Raw genomic sequence first — 20,624 nt, 5'->3', positions numbered from 1 at the left:
GAGACATAGATCAGTTGCCTCCTGTACTTACCCCCAACCAGGAACCAAACCCAAAACCTGGGTATGTGCCCTGACTGGGAATCGAACCATCAAGTTTTCGATGCATGGGATGATGCCCAACCAACTGAACACACCAGCCAGGGCTAGAGCTACTCTTTTAAAATCAAATACCTTATCAGGTTTCAGCCAGGACAAACAGTAAATATCCCTGGCAATACTGAACAACCCCACGGACCCAAAAGGCATCTCCAAAAAGGGTGCAAAAGATACTACCCTTCTAATAATCCGCAGCCACTCCCGAAGATAACCAAGAGAAAACCCAAAAGGCATCTCCAAAAAGGGTGCAAAAGATACTGCCCTTCTAATATCCACAGCCACTCCCGAAGATAACCAAGAGAAAGAAAGACTTGACATTCCTCTAAGGCCTGGCCATGGACCCTTGCTGCAAATGGAAGGAAACCCTCATTCTGTCCAGTCATATTTTGGGGTCTCCATCCTCATGACTGACAAGCCAAGATCTCGGAACACAAAATAAGACCAACAAGAAGGTGACAGCTATCCCTGGGAGAGAAAGGACCAGTAGCCCACGGGTCTGCACTGGGAAAGTGAGACATTATCTTCCTCTCTCAACTGGGAGCTCCGGGCAGAGCTTGGGGCCAGCTGGTTCTGGTCTGAGTGCTCACCCCTCCCGGCTTCTGCCCCTTTTTCCAGGATCCACGCTGCAGGCTCCAAAGCGAGTGGGGGTTAAAGTTGAGAGCGCAGCTCTGGTATCTACCAGAACCTAACACGGTTTCCATTCATTTTCATTTTATTATCCCCTGGGCTGTGTAAGAGAATCATTAGTAGCAGTTTACCAGAAAATTCCTGTGTCCTGTCAACGCTGGCAGGGGCCCACATGGGAACCTCCTTCAAGGCGCTCTGGTATCTACCAGAACCTAACACGGTTTCCATTCATTTTCATTTTATTATCCCCTGGGCTGTGTGAGAGAATCATTAGTAGCAGTTTACCAGAAAATTCCTCAGTGTCCTGCCGACACTGGCAGGGGCCCACATGGGAACCTCCTTCAAGGGTAGACATGGGGGTGTCTGTAAGGCCACTAACTTGGCAGACCTTCGTTTGTGGTCATATAGTCCCCAGACAGATGATAGAATGAGAGCTCAAGTAAAGGATGATTGGGAGGAGCCATAGGAATCACAGCAGGCTTACAGTCGTTGTTTTAGGCGCCTCTTATAGCCAATTTTTCATTAGCCTTTGCATGAATGTTTCAATGAAGCTATTTTGGAATTTTGAAGACTTTGAAGACTTCTGAGTGCCAATTAGAACAGCTATCCCATTGGGAACCCTTGCTTTCAAGTGTACTTCTTCTCCTTTTTAAAAATATATCTTTATTGATTTCAGAGAGGAAGAGAGAGGGAGAGAGAGATAGAAACATCAAAGATGAGAGAGCATCATGATCAGCTGGCCTCCTGCATGCCCCGCACTGGGAATCGAGCCCACAACCTGGGCATGTGCCTTGACTGGAATCGAACCTGGGACCCTTCAGTCTGCAGGTGTCCGACGTTCTAGCCGCTGAGCCAAACTGGCTAGGGCTCAAGTGCACTTCTTACATGAATGGTCTTGTCTAATTGGAACATTTCTCATAATGGCCATTGCAAGGCTAGGTTGCCTTCAGTAAAATTGGTCTATGCACATGAGGAGAAACCTCTTGTTTTTTTGTTTTGTTTTGTCTTTTTTTTTTTTTTAACATAAAACCGGGCAGGGTCCTAAACAGGGGCCACCTTAAAGCATTTAGATGACTGGGATCCCATTTTTGGAGTTTTCCTGAGAGCAAAGGGGGAAAAAATCCTAAATAGCCTAAGGAGTACATGTAGGGTTGGGACTTGTGTGCCTTTGATGGGATTCTACTTTTTCCTGGTGGACAGCCTTGTCTAACTCATGACCAGGTGTTCCTCGTTGCATGGAATTCCCGGGAGGTAGGGGTTTTTTATTTTTTTTTTTTTTACATAAAACCGGGCAGGGTCCTAAACAGGGGCCACCTTAAAGCATTTAGATGACCGGGATCCCATTTTTGGAGTTTTCCTGAGAGCAAAGGGGGAAAAAATCCTAAATAGCCTAAGGGGTACGTGTAGGGTTGGGACTTGGGTTTTGTTAGTGTGCCTTTTATGGGATTCTACTTTTTCCTGGTGGACAGCCTTGTCTAACTCATGACCAGTTGTTCCTCGTTGCATGGAATTCCCGGTGAGAGGTAGGGGGCCCATCGCTTGTCCGTGACCACATTATCCTTACTCGGAGCCTCTTGCTTCAGAGGCGCTTGTCTGTCATGTAAAGGTGGCAAGTGCTCGAGCAGCATCAGGTGCTCAACCCGCGCCCGCCCGTTTTGGTTTCAGTTCTGCTTTCAGGAAAATCCACATATTTAGATCTAAACCAAGCACATTCTCATTCAGAAACCAAGAGCACTCCCCAGATGGACCATCTGTCCTTCTCCAAATCCAAATACAGTCGGAGCTCGACCAGAAGGAGGGAGCTCAGGCCCAAGAGGAGACTCACCAAACCAGAAGCAAAAGGCAAATCCCAGAAGCTTAGAGCTCAAGGGGCTCCGCGTGGGCACCTCCCTCGATTCTGAGGGTCAGCGCCTTCAGATCCCACGGCTGACACCACTGATGTCAACCTAAATAAGGGGGTACACCGAGGTGAGCTCAACTGATCAGAACTTTGAGTTTCTTTGGGAATAGCAGAAGCATTGCAACCATAGAAACACACGGTGTAGCAAGCTACAGGCGAGTCCACTGAGGACTTAGGGTGGCTGTTTATAGGCAGGCGGTGCAAAGAAGAGGAAGTCCCGGCAGAGTCCAAGCACGGGGCTCATTAGCTTGGAGATGGGGAGAGATTCTTGGCAGATATTGATCGGGCAGGAGATCATCTCTGTTTTCTGTAAATCGGGCATTTAATGGAAATCAGTCTCAGTTCTCAAGTTCTGTTCTTCTGCGGGTACATGCATGCAGTTCTCCATTTCGTATCCTCTGGTCCCATTTTTAGATTGAAATCCTTACACAGATACAGATATATACAGACACAGAGAGGAAGGCAATATTATTATCACTTGTAAAAATATAATTACACAGCCAGAAAATTGGGATCAACTGAATTCTTTGTGAAAAATTAGAATTAATAAAACAAAGAAGACTGTGTGCAAACTAAATACACACAAAAATCAAGTTTTTTATTTAATATTGTTTACTATATTTTCTATTGACTTTATTTCTATATAACCAATCAGGAGGTATGATGGCAGAAAATATCCCAGCCACAATAACAATTAAGAGACACTCTAGCCCTAAAAAAGAAATGTATGGTGCCTACGCAATATAAAAGATGTGAGAAAATATAAAAACGCCCATACTCTTGAATGGGAGGCTTATGCAAAACATTTAAATTCTCTCCTAGTTAATTCACAGTTCACCACACTTTCAACTTAAATTCTAAAGAATTTGACTCAATTAGAATTTAGAAACTGACAAAATTTTCCTGCCTGTATTCCACCTAGCAAATTAACAGGTAAGATCACTATAACATTTTTGGAAAAGAAAACCAATTGGGATGAAGAAAGGACATTTTCTCTGCCAGATAGTAAATGCATTATAAAGCTGAAGAAGTAAAACAAGATAGTGTCAACAAGAAGAGAGAAATCAATGGGAAAAAACAGGTGGCTCTGAAACCATTCCAAGGAGCAGGTGAAATTCATGTATGAGAAAGAAAGCTCACAAACCAGCAGGAAGAGGTGGCTTATAGAGCAATGGGGTTGGAGAAATCGGCTGGATTAGTTAGACCTACACTTCACACTGTAGCATAAAATAATTCCCAGGTGCTTTAAAGCATCACATGTAAAAATAATGTCACTTTAAAAAACTAAAAAAGTAGCCGTAACCGGTTTGGCTCAGTGGATAGAGCATCGGCCTATGCACTGAAGGGTCCCAGGTTCGATTCCGGTCAAGGGCATGTATCTTGGTTGTCTTGTTGGACCTAGAATGAATATTAGATTTAAATAGTAGGTTTGAGTTGAAGTGTTGTGATGAAAGTGGCTTTGTGTTACTGAAGAGCTGTTGAGCTTCCATGCTTTGTATTTTCAAATGTCCACTCATGTTAGCACTAACCTATAGTATACACAGTAGGAACATCTTAGCTCTGATGATGGAGGGAGCTAGGGTACCAGGGAGCCCTGAAGTCCATTCACTGTCTTGGGATGAGTTTCTAAATCCCAGAGTGAATTGATTATGGTTAGTATTGGGGTTACTATTGTACTTGGTTTTTCTTTAGAGAACTTGTAGGAATGGAAAGCATGGAGATGCCTCCCGTGCTTAGAAGTTAGCTTTGAAGAAGATGAGTTTATTTCATCATACAGGATTTGTAACGTGGAGGGCCCCCAATTATCTGCATGAGTTTTGATTTTCTCCTAGAACAATTGTCAAAGAATCCTTGTGGTTCTGTTCCATCACTTTGTAAAAATATTATTTTTATTATTAGTTTTAAATAACTTTGGGGCTTGCAGTATGCCTCATACCAGCTATCTTGCATCTGTAAGGAACTCACTTTACTTTAACTCAGCGGTTCTCAACCTGTGGGTCGCGACCCCTTTGGCGGTCGAACGACCCTTTCACAGGGGTTGCCTAAGACCATCCTGCATATCAGATATTTACATTACGATTCATAACAGTAGCAACATTACAGTTATGAAGTAGCAACGAAAATAATTCTATGGTTGGGTCACAACATGAGGAACTGTATTTAAAGGGCCAGAAGGTTGAGAACCACTGGTCTAGCACCTTTCGGCAGAGGGGGTTTGAAGAGAGGATCCGGGAGTGTCTCCCCCAGTGGCAGCTTCCAGGTTGCTGCGACCGTAGACGCTTCCTGTCCACCGGGGCCTCGAACACAGGGCCCTGGGCTCTCGGTTTCACAGAGGAACTCCAGCTGCGGGCCAGGCCTTCTCTGCCACAACCTCCCTCCCGAGGAGCACGCCAAGCGGTGGCTGCAGCTCTGAACACACTTCCCATCAGCCAAGTCCTGGGAGTGACAACAAGCTGGGGGAGGGGAGGGGGCCGGTCTCTTGTTCCTCAGGGTGGACCACCTGCCCCACATTCCCATCTCCTCCTCCTCCCACTGAGCATCGGTTCCTCCGGCAGATGTGGGCTTCATCACACCCATCTTCCACCAGGTCTCTATGGGGGCAGGATGCCGGTGAGTCCGCGGGACCTGTTACAGGTATGGGCTACGCAAACTGTCAGAGAGATGTGCAACGTGCCGTGACTAGTTAGAGCCGCGCTGGCCTCAGGCCCCGGGACCTGTTACAGGTATGGGCTACGCAAACTGTCAGACAGAGAGATGTGCAACGTGCCATGACTAGTTAGAGCCGCGCTGGCCTCAGGCCCTGGCCCCTCCCTGCAGTGGGCTGATTAAGGACCCCGACGAACATGGCCAAGGCCGAACCCCAGAATCTGTGAATGTGACTTTGTTTGAAAAGGTCTTTGCAGAGGTAATTAAATGAAGGGCCTCACGATAAGACCGTCCTGGGTTTAGAGGGCCCTGAGTCCCACGGCAGATGTCCTCGTAGGAGGCAGGCAGGAGGCGGAGCCTGCCGGAGACACACCGAGGGAAGACGGCGGGGAACACAGGCAGAGACTGGACAGAAGCGTCTGCAGCCAGGGTGCCAGGCTGCGCAGCATGACATCCTGGAGAAAGGCGGCCTGGAGTCCCCCCCCAGAGCCTCCGAGGGCACCCAGCCCGCCAGCATCTTGCGTTTGCACCTCTGCCACCTGCGGAAGACTAAATGTCTGTTGTCTGAAGCCCCACGTTTGTGGTAATTTGTCACAGGACAGGAAACTAGCGCACACTGTTTCACACACAGCCGTTTAGCAGGGTGGGTGTCGGGGGACTGGCGCCCCACCCGGCTCAGCTGTGGGCTGCCCGGGTCCTGTGAGTGAGGGTCGCACTGGGATGCCCCTCCTGCTGGAGGAAGCTCTCAGGAGCGCCCGCTGCACTGCCCGGGACTTTCAAAGCGTTCCCTTCCTGGCCCTAAAAACATAAACAAATCAAATGAAGTAAAAGTGACACTAACTAACCTTTGAAATTGACTGCAGAGCCGTATGGAGGAAACTGAACCAGGTGGATTCCGGGGGCGTTGCTCAGGCCTTTTCTGCCCTGAGTGACATCCACCCTTCCGAGGCCAGGGTGGGACCAGGTCTCCTCCGCAGAGGCTGTCCCCAGGTGACCGTGGGAGGCGGGCCCGCTGACCACCCTGAGACCCCGGGATGTGGCCGGGTGGCAGGAGGAGCCTGGGCAGGGGAGAGGGGGCCTTTGCAGCAGCAGGACTGTCCTCTGGTGGGGAAGTAAGGTCACTCCACCAGGACCCAGGACTTGGAAGGTCCCGTCTTATCTGCGGACAGACGGGCAAGCCCACTGGGTCCTTCTGCCGCACTGCAAGGCACACGTCCGTGCGGCGGGAAACACAGGTGCTCCACAGCACCCGCACCTGGGAGGCTGTCCTGCTCTGAGCCAGCTCCTCTGGGGTCCTTTTCATAGAAACAGCGTAACATCACTTATCAGCATCAGCATCGCCACAGGTGGGAGCACTCCGTGTACTCGGGCCGCAATGCGCTCTTTTTCTTTTGTGTTTATGTTGTTGTGTTGGCTCCACAATAAACATTGTGCTCAGGGGGCTTTTAACCAAAGAGCAGGGGAGAGTCCCCTCGCCTTCCAAGCCCTGAGAGTGTCCTTAACTGAGTAAGAGAGAGGCTTCCCACTCCAAGAGACAGTGAGGACTCAGGAGGGACGCCAGCCCCGCCCCCTGCTTCCCATGCAAAGCGACATCGAGAAAATGGCATTTTACCAACACTGGCGTCTCGGCCTTCTGCTGGTGACCTTCGTCCTTGAAGCTTTCAAACGCTGGAGTGGACCTTCCCTCACTTCAACTTAGGCAGGCGGGGGGGGGGCGGGGTAGGGGCGAGGAGGTGGACGCCCATCAGCTCGTCCGCAGCTCGGCCACCGCTTTAAACCAGAGGTGGTTGACGATCAGGACGGCCAGGGGCACGGAAAGCTAAGTAAAATTCTCCTAACAATGGAAAGCATGAAGACTAGAGACTATCCCACACCTTTAGCCCAGTTCCTTGATATAATTTATATAAATTATCTTATAGAACAACATCGACCTAAGCCTTGCTGTGCCGTGTTCTCTGAATCACGGTTTTCCCAGTTCCCAACGTCCGCAGACAAGGTGGCATCGCCATTTGGCAAAGGGCCCAGAGCCCCCAGCCCTGCCCCTTCGAGGGTGTCCACACGGCCCTTCCGCGTCAGGACGGGAGGATCGACGCTACGTTGTATTTATTTATCCAACCCCCTGCCAGTCGTTGGGATTTCCCCCAGGACTTTCTAACCGTAACCCAGTGCTTCAGGAAGTATCTCTATAAATGGGGGGGGGGGGGGGGGTTCTTTGTTTGTTTGTTTGTTGCATAGAGAACGTTTCTGGAAGGTGTGTCCTTAGAAATAGAGTGGCTGGGCTGCAGGGGAGACATTTAAATTCCCTTCCAAAAGTTTGCCGCTCTAACCTCCAGCCGTGGTCTGTGGGTCCCACAGTGGCCGCGACGGAGCCGGTTCCTTGTGGGACCGGGGGAGCCGTTCTTGTTTTGATTTGCCTTTCTCTGTTATCAGTGAAGGTAAGCAACTTCTCAAATGCTTCCTGGCCTCTGAGTTGGTGCTTGAGCAGCTGGGTCTTTCTTGAAAAAAATATTCAGCTTATCAAGTATATTGTTTCCTCCAGGAAGTGCTCATTATGCTCAAGAGAATACGTGGAAGCCCTTGCTTCCTAGACACACAGGAGCTTCTCACTCCCTGTGGAGAAAGTGATCATTCACTTCAGCATCAGCCAGCGGGAAAGCACCCGCAGTTCAACGCGAGGACTCCTCAAAGGAAACCCCTTCTCCCCGTTCCCAGGGCATGGCCCATAGACTCCACAAAGGGGAAAAGTCATCTCACACAGCAAATACAAATTTCATACAAAGAAATATCCTGCATCAGTTGTTTAGCTCAAGTAACGATTGAACCAAATTCAATGTTAAAATCTTGACAACGCCCGGCTGGCGTGGCTCAGTGGTTAGGCGTCCACCTATGAATCAGGAGCACACAGTTCGATTCCTGGTCACGGCACCTACTGGGGTTGCGGGCTCGATCCCCAGTGTGGGGTGTGCAGGAGGCAGCTGGTCAATGATTCTCTCTCACCATTGATGTTTCTCTCTCTCTCTCTCTCTCCCTCTCCCTTTCTCTCTGGGAATCAATGAAAATATATTTTTTAGAAAAATCTTGATATAAGGAGGCAGTCCTGATGGGTTGACCCCATGTACATCCACGCTAGCCTCCTTCGAGGGTCGGGTCCCTTCCTCTATCTCGGGGACTGGAAAGCTGAAAAGAAAACTTCCCAGACTTCTTTGCAGCTAGAGTTTCCGATGAGAACTTGGATCTGAGAAGTAGATGTTCTGGCCCAAGAAGGGGGAGGGAGCCATGAGATGGGGTCCTCTTCCCCTGGATCCAGCTGCTGCTGGGACAAGCAAGGGCAAGAGAAGCTGTGTATTTTTCAGTAGCGTTCCAGCATGTGGGCCCCTCTCCATGGAGCAAGGGTGGCCCCCTGCCGTCTGGTGGAGGTGTTCCAGAACATTCCTTGAGGTCCCACTTGAACCCACTCCTCCAACCCTTCCAATGACTCTGTACACCCTTGAGTCCTTTTCTGTTAAAATTAGCCGATGAAGTTTCTGTTTCCTCCAATTGAACCCGACTGGTACAGCTTACAAATACTTATCTTGACCGAGCTGTTCAAGATACAAAAGAAAAGTCTAGACGAAGGGCAATGAATCATGCTTCCTATAACACTGTAATCAGATACCTCATCCCTGATTCAAGAAAACTGGAAAATACAAACAGCAGAAATAAATAACAATCAAATGCCATAGATATATGGCTTTATTTCAGAATTCTCGTTTTATTTTACCAATCTACATGTCTATCCTATGCCAGTCCCACTTGTTCTGATTACTGTAGCTTTGCAGTAAGCTTTGACATTGGGAAATGTCGGTCCTCCAGCTTTTTTTATTTTCAAGGTTGCTTTGGCTACTCAGGGTCATTTGCAATCTTGTAAGTTTTAGGATTAGCTTTTCTATTTCTGAACAGAAAGAAGTTGGAATTTTGATAGGGATTGCCCTGAATCTGTAGATCAAATTTGAAAAGTGTTGCCATCTTAACAATATTAAGTCTTCTGATACATGAACACGGGGTGTCTACACATTTATTTAGAGCTTCTTTAATTTCCTTCAACAATGCTGTAGTTTTCAGAGTATAGTTTTTGCCCTTTAAGTTTATTCCTAAGTACTTTAAATTTTGATACTATTGTAAATAGAATTGTTTTTAAATTTCATTTTCAAATTGTTCATTGCTAGTGTCTATAAGTACAATAGGCTTCTGTGGATTAATTTTGTATCCTGCAACCTTGCTGAACTCATCCATTGGTTCGAACAGACTGTTTTCCTTAGGACTTTTTGTATACAATATCCTGTCATCATGAACAAGCTGGATGCCTCTTATTTATTTATAGCAAGATTTATCAGGTTAAGTTTTCTTAAAATCTTTTTGGTTGAGTATTTTCATCATAAAAGCATTTGGACTTGGTCAAGCACTTCTTCTGTGTCTATTGAGATGTTCATGTGATTATGTCTTTCACTTATGAATGTGGTGTCTTACTGTGATGCTCATAAATGTTGATCCTGCCTGTGTGAGAAAACCAGAACCATAGTCAAGCACCAGGCCTCTAATCCCCGCAGGTCTCTCTCGCACACAATGGGGCCAGTGATTTTTAAAAAAATGTTTATATTGATTTCAGAGAGAGAAAGGGAGAGGGAGAGGGAGAGAGAGAGAGAGAGAGAGAGAGGGGGGAGAACATTGATTGGGTGCCTCCTGCATGTCCCCTACTGGGGATTGAGCCCATAACCCGGGCATGTGCCCTGACAGGGAATCGAACCGTGACCTCCTGGTTCATGGGTCAACGCTCAACCACTGAGCCACACTGGCCAGGCAGGGGCCAGTGATTATTACTGAGCACCTTCGATGCCACCCAGTTAAACCTCTTGAGCTCCAATGTAGTGGACTCCCTCTGATCCTTCCCAGCGGACACCCCCTCTTCTCTTGAAAACCTTTAGTGACGGGGACCTCACCCCCTAGGGTAGAGAGATGTGGTGGGCCCCGGAAGTGACCTTGAAGGGTTCCAAATAATCCTTTGACTAATCATTGTAGCTCCTTCTCAAAATATAGTCAAAGCTTTCTCATTTGCATGAGACAAAACACCAACTCGGACCCCCTTCAGGGAGAAGACCTTTGTTAGAAAGTGATTGGGGTTGTCAAAAAATTTGAAGGGAGATCCCTGGGGATCAGGACAGCTCAGAAATTCCAAGGATTGGAACTAGGAGACCAGACCCTGTTGGGACCTCACCCCACCTTCCTGCTTCTCTGGCATCCCTCATGGCAGATGACATGGCCACTCACAGCTTGGGGATAACTTCCTTGCCAGATCCAGTTAGAAAGATCCCAGGGAAGTTCTCTGATTGGCCTGTCCTAGGTCATATGCCATCTCTGGACCAATGGCTGTGGTCAGAGGAATGGGCTGCTGTCAGCGGCCCTGCCTGGGTTAAGGGCCCTTCACCACTGCCAAGGACAGAAGATTGGTGGAGTGGGAGGGGAGCCACTCCCAGAGGCAAAATCAAACATTAGCAGGATGTCAAGACAGGTACTGGGCTGATCCCTGTATTACCTCATTGCCAATCTCTCTTAGGGGTTGGGCATTGAAGACAGATGTTTCAAGTACAGATATGTTACTGCGGGAAATCTGAGGGACTCTGTCACCTCCATTAAAACATCATCACAAGTTAATTATCAAAGGACTGAGCCATAACACAGGGACGCTTTGCAGGGCTGGAACCCAGTGCAGGACATGTATTCATCTGCTGGGGCTGCCATAGCAAAGCCCCAGAGCCTGGGTGGCTTCACACCAGAAATGTACTTTCTCACTGTTCTAGAGGCTGAACGTTCAAGTTGAAGGTGTTTAGCTTCTTCTGAAGCCTCTCTCTCTGGCTATGTCCTCTCGTGGTCTTTCCTCTGTGCATACCTCGTCCTGGTGTCTCTCTGTCCTAATCTCCTCTTTTCTTTAAAAATATATTTTATTGATTTTTACAGAGAGGAAGGGAGAGGGATAGAGAGTTAGAAACATCGATGAGAGAGAAACATCGATCAGCTGCCTCCTGCACACCCCCTACTGGGGATGTGCCTGCAACCAAGGTACATGCCCTTGACGGGAATCGAACCTGGGACCCTTCAGTTCGCAGGCTGATGCTCTATCCGCTGAGCCAAACCGGCCAGGGCTAATCTCCTCTTTTGATAAGACACTTGTCCAGCTGGAGTAGGGCCCACACTTAATGGCCTTGTTGTAGCTTAATCACCTCTTCAAAGGCCTTATCTCCAAATACAGTCAATTCTCAAGTGCTGGGGGTTAGGCCTTCAACACATGAATTGGAGGGGACACAGCTCCATCCAGAAGATGAAGCTGGGAGAGGATGCGTGGCAGGCAATGGGGTAAGGAAACCTTTGGAGCAGCGGTTGCCAGCCGGGGGTCCGCGGACCACCGGTGGCCCGTGAGGTTCGGAAGGTTGGCGACCGCTGGGGTGTGGGATTGCCGCTCCTATGGAGCCAGGAAGAGAAAGCTGCCTGGAGTTCAGGTAAAGAGCCAAGTATCTCAGGGCAACTGAGGCGCCATCTGCAGCTGGAGGGGCTACTGATGCCAATCAAATAGATCTCCTGGCCCAGCCCCTCATTTTACAGATGAGAAAAGGGGGTGCAGAGAAAAGACATTGCCCGAGGCCACACAAGCAGCCTGGACAGAGGTCAGAATGAATGGGGCAGAGACAACCAGCTGTGACCGATTCCACACTGCGGGGAGCCTGTGCCCAGGGGGGCTCCCAGGCCCGCCTCTGTGTGTCTGTGTGGCCGTGCGGGTCCATCCCAGCAGGAGACGATGGCTGACGCATCCTGAGCACGTGTACAGGTGATAACAAGGCGGTTTACGAGGCTGGGTGCAGGGTGTGGGGAAAACAAGGGAGGGTGCGGTTTCCCGGGCCAGCAACGCTGGGAGCTGCCGCCCTGTGCCTGACGGACAAGGACAAGGGGAGGAGCAGGGACACAGCTCGGAGGGAGCGACTGTAGTGAGGGCGGTGACAGAAACCGGCCCTGCCGTTCAGGAACATAGCCAACCATGGCAGCGGCAGGGCAGGAAGGGGCTGGGGTGCTCGGCCACACTCTCCTCCTCGACAACCGCCCCCAGAAGCACAGGACGAGGGAGCCCGCTGGTGCACCCCACGCAGGCCCGCCTCCTGGCCAGGGAGCGGGGTGTGAATAAGGACTGCAGATCTTTCCAAAGGAGCTCGGAGCACAGCTGGGATTCCAGCTGCCTGATTCTGGCCATGAAATGTGGGCAGAAATGATGGCTGCCTGCCCCCCAGTCTGGCCCATGTAAACCCTTCCCAATCCCCTCCGTTGTCTCTGCCCCACCTGTGGCTGGAGGTCGACCTCCACACGGGAACCGCATGAAGGGCCGAGCAGTGCCCCCACCAGCCTGGGTCCCCGAGTGACTTCATGGAGGGGACCCGCCCTGCCCACCAGCAAGCCTGGCAGGCCTGGGAAACCGTCTGTCCCGGGAAGCGGAGGTGCTGTCTGCAGGGACGCCCCGCCCCGCCCACCAGCAAGCCTGGCAGGCCTGGGAAACGCCCGGGAAGCGGAGGTGCTGTCTGCAGGGACGGCGTGGCCATGCGGTGGTCACCTCCCCTGCAGCAGGCGCAGGGTCAGCGACCGGCTTCCTCAGAAGGAGCTCGGTTTCCACCCGGGCATGTCTCCCTCGTGCCAAGGCGGCTGTGTTATCAGAAAGGCACTTTCTGGCCCAAGATAAAGGTGTGGTTGCGCCACAAGCTTTTGTGACGTTATTTCTTTGGGACCTTCTGCTGTGAGCTCTAACTCAGACCTCCTCCCTTCCCTGATTGGTTTATTGTTGGTGGCTAAGCAAGACCCAAGTTGGTGAATTATTTATTCACTGTTCAGCCAGGAGAACATAACTTTTTCCTTTTCTGCAAATCACTAGAGCTTTGTGGGAGGGTCTCAGAGCTGGGAGGGGGTCCGGCTGGGAGCCAGGTGCCGGCCCTCGGCTCCCCTGGCACCTCTGATCTTCAGTGTCCCATCCCTACGACGGGTCAGCTCGCCATGCCCAGGAGGCTGGTGGGGGAAAGTGCCTTAGCAGGGGCTTCAGGATCTCTGGGGATTCACACACCATGTCCACCCCCACCCCCAGGCACCTGCCCCCTGAGAATCTGATGTGCACCCCACCCCACCCACAGGGTGAGAGCCTGAGCAGGTCACCGGCTGGAGAGTGCGATCATAGGACCAAGGGGAATCCCTCGCTGACCAGACTGCTGGGATTTCAAGAGTCACAGGTAGAATTCTGGGGCTTTCCAGCCGGAGCACTTTCAACAACACACGGCGCGCCCTGCGTTGGGGTGTTGAGGTCTGTTCAGACTATGATCTCCTTGGTCTTAGCTCGTGGCTCCTCCACGGGCAACGGACAGGTGTAGAGAGGGGTGGCTCCTGGCCAAATTGGCCTTCCTCCAGCCTCCTGCCTGCATTATTCATGCCCATTACGCTCGCACTTGATCACACATAACAACAGGCGCCACAGCCAAGAAGGGGGCAGGCGGACGGCAGGGGGACTGAAGCAGGTGGGGTGACTTGCTCCTGCTCACACATGCTTCTCACATCTCCGGCAGCTCCACTGGGCACTGGCCCCTTCACGTGACTCTTGTTTTTCTTCATGGCACGTAGGCCGTCACGTATTGTTTATTTCTCTGACGTGGTTACCGCTGTATTCCCCAGTTTCTAGAACAATGCCTGGCATATACAGGGTGGGGCAAAAGTAGGACCACAGCTGTGAGTACACACAACAGTTTAGTCTTGTATTATTATTTATGATTGTATTGTTTTCCATTGGAACAACGGTAGACCTACTTTTGCCCCACCCTGTAGCAGATGCTAAATAAATATTTGTTAGATAAACGCACACGTTGTTGCACTTGAAGGTTCTCAGCAACTTAATGTGGCCCAGGGGGCAGAGGGCGCTGCTCCTTATTTCCCAGATGTGCAGACCAAGGCCCAGAAGCCCGGCTTCACTAAGTCACCAGGGACCTGAGGGAGCCCCAGGGCTGAGCCCTAACCAGGGGCTGCGTGTGGGACGGGCATGGAGAGGCTCTTCACACCCTTGGCCTGGGCCCCAGACCTGTGCAAAGTCTCACTGGAACACACAGATTCCAACCACAAGGAGGCCTCTCCTCACTCCTGTCAGAATGGCCACCATCAGTAAATCCATAAACAAGTGCTGGCGAGGGTGTGGAGAAAAGGGAGCCCTCGTGCACTGCTGGTGGGAACGCAGACTGGCGCAGCCACTGTGGAGAACAGTATGGAGCTCCCTCCAAAATCTAAAAATGATTTAGAATCAAAAGATTCAAAGGAATGTATGCACCCTGGCAGGGTAGCTCAGTTCGTTAGAGCATTGTCCCAAAACGCCAAGGTTTTGGGTCCAATCCCCAGGCAGGACACATACAAATATCAACCAATGAATGCATGAATAAGTGGAACAACATATCTATGTTTCTCTCTCTCTCTTAAGAAAATCAAGAATATATTGGATACATTGGAGAGTTATTTCCAATGCCAAGATCTGGAGGCAGCCCAAGTGCCCATCAGTAGATGAGTGGATAAAACAGCTGTGGTGCATTACACAGCGGGATACTGCTCATGTATAAATGTGATGGAAGGAGACTTGACTTGGGGTGGTGAACACACAATACGATATACAGACGATGTATTATAGAATTGCACACCTGAAACCTATATAATGTTATTAACCACGTCACCCCAATAAACTCAATAAAAAATAAATACGAGGTCTCGTTGGGGCCTCTGCTCAGAAAGCAGATAAGCTACTCAGAGATACAGTGAAAAGAAAAGGAGATAGTTATTCCCAGCAGAGGGACTTGGAAGATAGGCATTTCAGAAACCATTGGCCTGTGGGTGGGAGAGGAGGGGTGACATCAGGTGGCTTTCTGGTGCCTTAAGTTCCACCCTTACTCACGCTCTTTACCTGCCCCCCGAGGTGGTGAGCTCCCTGTCACTGGAGGTGTTCAAGCCGTGGCTGGATGTCTATTTATGGAGTTTGCCTGAGTTGGAGAGTCGTACTCACATCCTAGGAGAGGCAGGCATGCTCCGTCACAGAGCAGGCACTGTGGGCAGACAGCGGTCCCAACGCCAACACAGGAGGCTTTGCGCCACCTGGTGGACATGGTTTTAAACTGCAGAACCTTCCATGGGACGAAGCACCTGTGTCCTCAGAAACCTGGGCTGTGAAGCCAGAGCAGAGCCCCTAACGTGTCAGGAGGAGCCGCAGTTTGTGAGAGCTCAGCCGGGCCCTGCACTGGGCAGGCATCAGAGAGGCTACACAGGGAGGGTTTATTAAGGGGACGCGGGTTGCTGAGCCGTGCCTTGGGATCGGAAGGGACACATCCTTCCCTAACTTCATTCCGGATTGCTGGACGACACGCTGGGACGCTGCCTGGAGGGGGGCAGAAGGCTCGTTTGCTCCTCCTGCTTGACTCTGTGCCGGGGAGTGACCCTGAGCTGTCTTTGCCCAGAAGTAAAGTTCCCCACGTGTTCCGTTCTGCAGGAGCCTCCAGGGAACCACACCCGCAACCCCCATAACAACCCCCCAAAAACCCCATGGACATCAGATTCTGAAAGATTTTGTCTACCACGGTGCATGCTTTCATTACACTGGCTATACTGTCATCTGCGTTTATTATCTTATTGTGTCATTTGCTGTCTTCGAAGGCCTTTGCACCTGCCAACAGAGCACAATGAGCTTCGTGGGTGAGCGTTTCCTCACCGAGTTCACTGCATTTGAGCAAAAACAACGGCACCAAGAGCCTATCGGGCCTGAGGCACAGCTGAGGTGAGAGGGTGCTGCCGGCTCCCGCACACTGACCGGGGCCCTGACCAGGCCTGAGGGCACTCTGCCTGCCTGCCTGAGCCCGGCCAGGCCAGCTGCTCATCCCATCAGTCCTCCTTCCCGTCTCATGTCTTTCTGAGAAAAGGGCATAATTTCAATCACCCCACGCCTAGACCTGGGCGTCAGGGCAGCCAGGCTCCGGGGAAGGCGCAGGGAAGCCCACAGCACAGGCCTGGGCCGGCTCTCCAACACAGCTGCTGGGCGCCCCACTGCTCCCCCAGGTTTCCCCCCAGAGCAGCTGCCCCGTGACATGGGGATGTGCAGGTGGGGCTGCTGGTCTCCTGCTGCTGCTCCTCACGGGTCCCTCTCCCTAAAGGCTCCTCCTCTCCTGCGGGAGGGCTCAGCCCTGACTTGGGGAGCCAGGCCCACAAACACAAACCTGAGGAGCCCTTCACCCCTCAGGGACCGGCCTCCACCATCGGCCTGTCCTGGTCCCCGCACCTGCACTTCCTTGGCCCCTCGTGATGGGGAGACCCACCACCCGCCGCACCCCCACACCTCACCCCTCCCAAGGGAAGGGGGAGGGCAGAGCAGCCTGGACGCTCCTCCTTAGGGGCGCTTTCCCTGGCACCTGCCAAGCCGAATCCAAATGCACCTGGCCACTTTGTCACCAGGACCGGGGCGCCTCTCTGCCTCTCCCAGGGCCTCCTCTCTGCGTCAGGGCCCGCTCTCCTCTGTATGTCCTCCTCCCCATGAGCCGGTAACTTACAAGGATTTTGGAATTTAAAAAATTAAGATTATGATTAAAACAAGAGGCCCAGTGCACGGAATTTCATGCACTGGGGGGAGAGGGGGTCCCTCAGCCCAGTCTGCACCCTCTCAGTCCAGGACCCCTTGGGAGATGTCCACCTAAGCCAGCAGTTCTCCTCTGTATGTCCTCCTCCCCATGAGCCGGTAACTTACAAGGATTTTGGAATTTAAAAAATTAAGATTATGATTAAAACAAGAGGCCCAGTGCACTGGCTTCTGGCTGAGCGGTGCTACCACTGTGGGAGCGCACTGACCACCAGGGGCAGCTCCTGAGTTGAGCATCTGCCCCCTGGTGGTCAGTGCACATCATAGTGACTGGTTGACCAGCCTTTTGGTTATTTGGTCATTCGGTCACTTAGGCTTTTATATATAGAGAGAGATTGATATGTTTAAAATACACACAGTCTTCAGGACAACCCACTTTAAACTCCTCACCCTAGCAGGGGGCGGTCCCAGTGGCCGCGGAGCCAGGGGTCCCAGGAGTGGCCAGGCCCCACCCAGCCAGCACCTCTGCATCTGCCTCATTCACGGGGTGCTCTGCAGGCCCCAGCCCTCGCTCTGAAACATACGTGTTTTCCGTGCGCCTCTGAAAGCGCCGAGAGAGCACTTGGGTAGAAAACACGTGGGGAGCGACCAGGGGAAGGAGTCGCGAAGGCTGGCACCACTAGCATCCGGCACGAGGACAGGGGGTGGTCACAGCATTGGCCAGGCTTCCTGCACGGAGCCCCCGACCTGGCAGGTCCCGGGTGGGAGGAAGTGCTACTCATGGTACACCTTAACCTTCCACAGTGTCCTGTGTCTGTCATACCCCAATAAAGCTGGGGCGGGCGGGGCGGGGCGGGGATCTGAGGGGAAAAGACTTTCTCTGTGTTGTGCTCAGAGACACAGAGAACAGACTGACGGTGGCCAGAGGGGAGAGGGCTTGGGGGGCTGTGTGAACAAGGTGAGGGGATGAAGAAGCACAAGTTGGTAGTCACAGAACAGTCCCGGGATGTGAAGTGCAGCACAGGGAATACAGTATCGATAATACTGTAATAACTAGGCCTAGTGCCAGCTGGGCACTGGGAATGCTTTGCAGAGTGTACAACTATCGACCACTACACTGAACACCTGAAACTAGTACAAAATAATTCTGAGTGTCAACTGTAATGGAAAAATAAAATTTTAAAAATACAGTGGGGCCTTGACTTATGAGTTTAATTCGTTCCGTGACGGAGCTCGTAATTCAAATTACTCGTATGTCAAATCAAAAAGTGAACGAGTGAGACACGTGATGCTGGGCTGATGTTGTGGCGTTCACTGTGACGTTCGCTGCGCCAACTAGCGGTGGGGTATCTGAAGCTGGCTCGTAACCCGAATTTTAGCTCGCAACTCAAAGCAAAAAATCGGCTGAGAGACGGCTCGTATCTCGAAAAACTCGTTAGTCAGGACACTCGTAAGTCAAGGCCCTACTGTAATAATAATAATAAAGAATCTGTGTCAAGGAGAAGTGCAAGGGTTAATGCTGTAAATGGTTTCACTGGATGGAGACAGTGACTTGTATAATTTATTTCACTAACTTCTTACTATACCACTTTTTTCATAAACTCTTTATTTACTGCTGACATTCATGTAACCTGGCCCCAAAAAGGAGATGACTGTCTGCTTTATTAAACCATGAGGATGTACTTTCTGCTTGTTAAGATTACGTGTGAGGAAGTCCCCTTTGACAGGTGTTGTTTTCAGTGACCCACGGCCTTTCAGGAATCTAATTTGTAAAAAGTGGGGGTAAACCCAGAGCCTCACCTGATGCCAGGTACACAGCAGGTGCTCAATTCATGCCCCTGGAAGGAAGGCCTGGAGAATCCCTTTGCTCCTGCACCCAGGTGTCCCTCCCTGAGCACAGCCTATGTGCCGGGGGAGATGGGGAGAGGGTGGCGCTGAGCGCAGGGCTGAGCGGAGAGCCCAGGGATCCGGGGCCTGGGGTGGTGAGCGCTGCCCAAGCCCGGGGCCCACTCCTGGCCCCGAGAGTCCCAGTGTGGGGTGAGTCATCGCCCTGGGGGAAGACACAGCCCCTAGGATACGCAGGTGTTTTCAACCATTGACACACCAGCAGGCCAATGCCAGCACCCTAACTCCATTCTCTTGTCTAAACCCCTGCATCTTGGGCCCATGAAAAAGATGTGAGACTAGAAGAAATGAGGCAACGTGAGGGGCAGCAGGCGGCTGGGCTCTGTGCCTTGGGCAAGTCACCCCGTCTCTGGCCTCCGCTGTGTGATCTATAAAGGGAGCAGCTGGCGGAATCCCTCCCGCCCCAGGTATGCAGTTCTGGTTGATGATGAGAAAGGCTACGGGGCCTGAGAGCATCCCCGGCCGGAGTCAGGAGACCGCACAGTCCCAGGGCAGATGGGAGGGGCAGGACGCCCTGCCTGGCCCTTTGGGGGGTGGAACTGTCAGAGCCCCTGGCGGACTCAGCGGGAGTTTCCCTGCTTGTGAGGGTCCCAGCTTTGAGTCCCAAAGTCCAAGAAGCCTGAGGACTTCCTCCTGCGGTGACTCGGGTTCCGCAGACGGGCTTTCTGACCTGCTGGAGGCAAGCGGCTCGGTGGTTTCCTCCTCCCCAGAAAGAAGATGCAGATCCACGTTCTGTTTTTGATGAAGTGAAAACGCTCCCTTCGATTTCCGGTGCAGGGCGAGGCTCCGACCCCCAGGAGCCCAGCGGGACTGGGGGCTGCAGAGAGGGAGGCTGGCCCGGCAGCTCAGAGGCCTGTGCTGAGAGCAGCTCTCGGTTGGCAGGGCTGACAGTGACACGGAGTAAGCGCTGAGGAGCAGGCACCCGCTGGGCACTCACTGGTATGGTCTTACGGAGCTTCCCGCTATCCCAAGGGTCAGCCAGGGCAGCGCCCCCACCTTGCAGATGAGAAACCTGCGGTCTCCGAGGTGGAACAACTTGCCCAAAGCCACCAGGCAGGTACGGCCGCAGGCGCACAGGGGCCCAGGCGCGGACGGGAGGCGGTTCCCACTGGGCCACAGTCGCCAAAGACTCAACACTGAGGACAGGGATCGTTGCGGAGACGCAGGCAGAAAGGCAGGGCCAAGCCTCATGCCCGAGACCCTCGCAATCACTGACGGAAACAGCAGCACTGGGCTCGGGGGACACCCCGCCCTGCAGGTCTGCCTGTGCCCAGACCTCTGAACCTCACGGTGGCGTGGGAGCTGAACGAGATGACATGTAGGCAGGACCCTGAGCGCAAGGCCTGCACAGGGAGCACTTAAATGCCAGGTACCATCGTTGTCATTATCCCGAAGGTTGGCCGAGCAACCATCCTTTTGTCCGTTCATAGAGGAGCCCTGCGGGGAGCACGCGCCCTTGATGGGCGGGCTGAGGCTGGCGGCCGCTCCCTTCTGTGACCTGGAGGCGTGGGGCTGGATGCCCTCAGCACCCGGCCACCCAACCTCGCTGGGCAGGTAGCCAGGGGCAAGGCCGGGAGAGCTCATGCCTGTGGCCCCGCCTGGCCCACGATGTCCTGGGCAAGCCTCCCAGTCCTCACAGCTCAGGTCCCCAGGCGGCTCTGAGGTCCCCGACAGCAGGTCCCGAAGTGCACCGGCCAGGCATCCCTGCTGCCCGGGGAGGAGGGAGGAGGCGTGCAGCTCGCCACCCTCACGAGAGACTCGCTCTCTGTCCCATCTGCCCAGGGCCTGGGTCGTGCCCTCACG

General features: G+C 52.1%; 1 protein-coding gene across 1 annotated transcript in view; it reads right to left on the bottom strand.

Moving 5' to 3' along the window:
- Nucleotides 1-2,808: 2,808 nt before the first annotated feature.
- ETV7 (ets variant 7) overlaps nt 2,809-20,624 on the bottom strand; it is a 34,082-nt gene continuing 16,266 nt past the window's right edge. Inside the window, exon 7 of the mRNA XM_014529611.1 lies at nt 2,809-3,046. Within this exon, the coding sequence (XP_014385097.1) occupies nt 3,034-3,046 (13 nt within the window). The 3' untranslated portion in view covers nt 2,809-3,033. The remainder of the gene's footprint in view (nt 3,047-20,624) is intronic.

Source organism: Myotis brandtii, unplaced genomic scaffold (assembly GCF_000412655.1).
Source record: "Myotis brandtii unplaced genomic scaffold, ASM41265v1 scaffold687, whole genome shotgun sequence".
Classification (NCBI taxonomy): Eukaryota; Metazoa; Chordata; class Mammalia; order Chiroptera; family Vespertilionidae; genus Myotis; species Myotis brandtii.
Note: the sequence above shows the minus strand (reverse complement) of the source record. Positions and strands in the feature narration are given on the sequence as shown.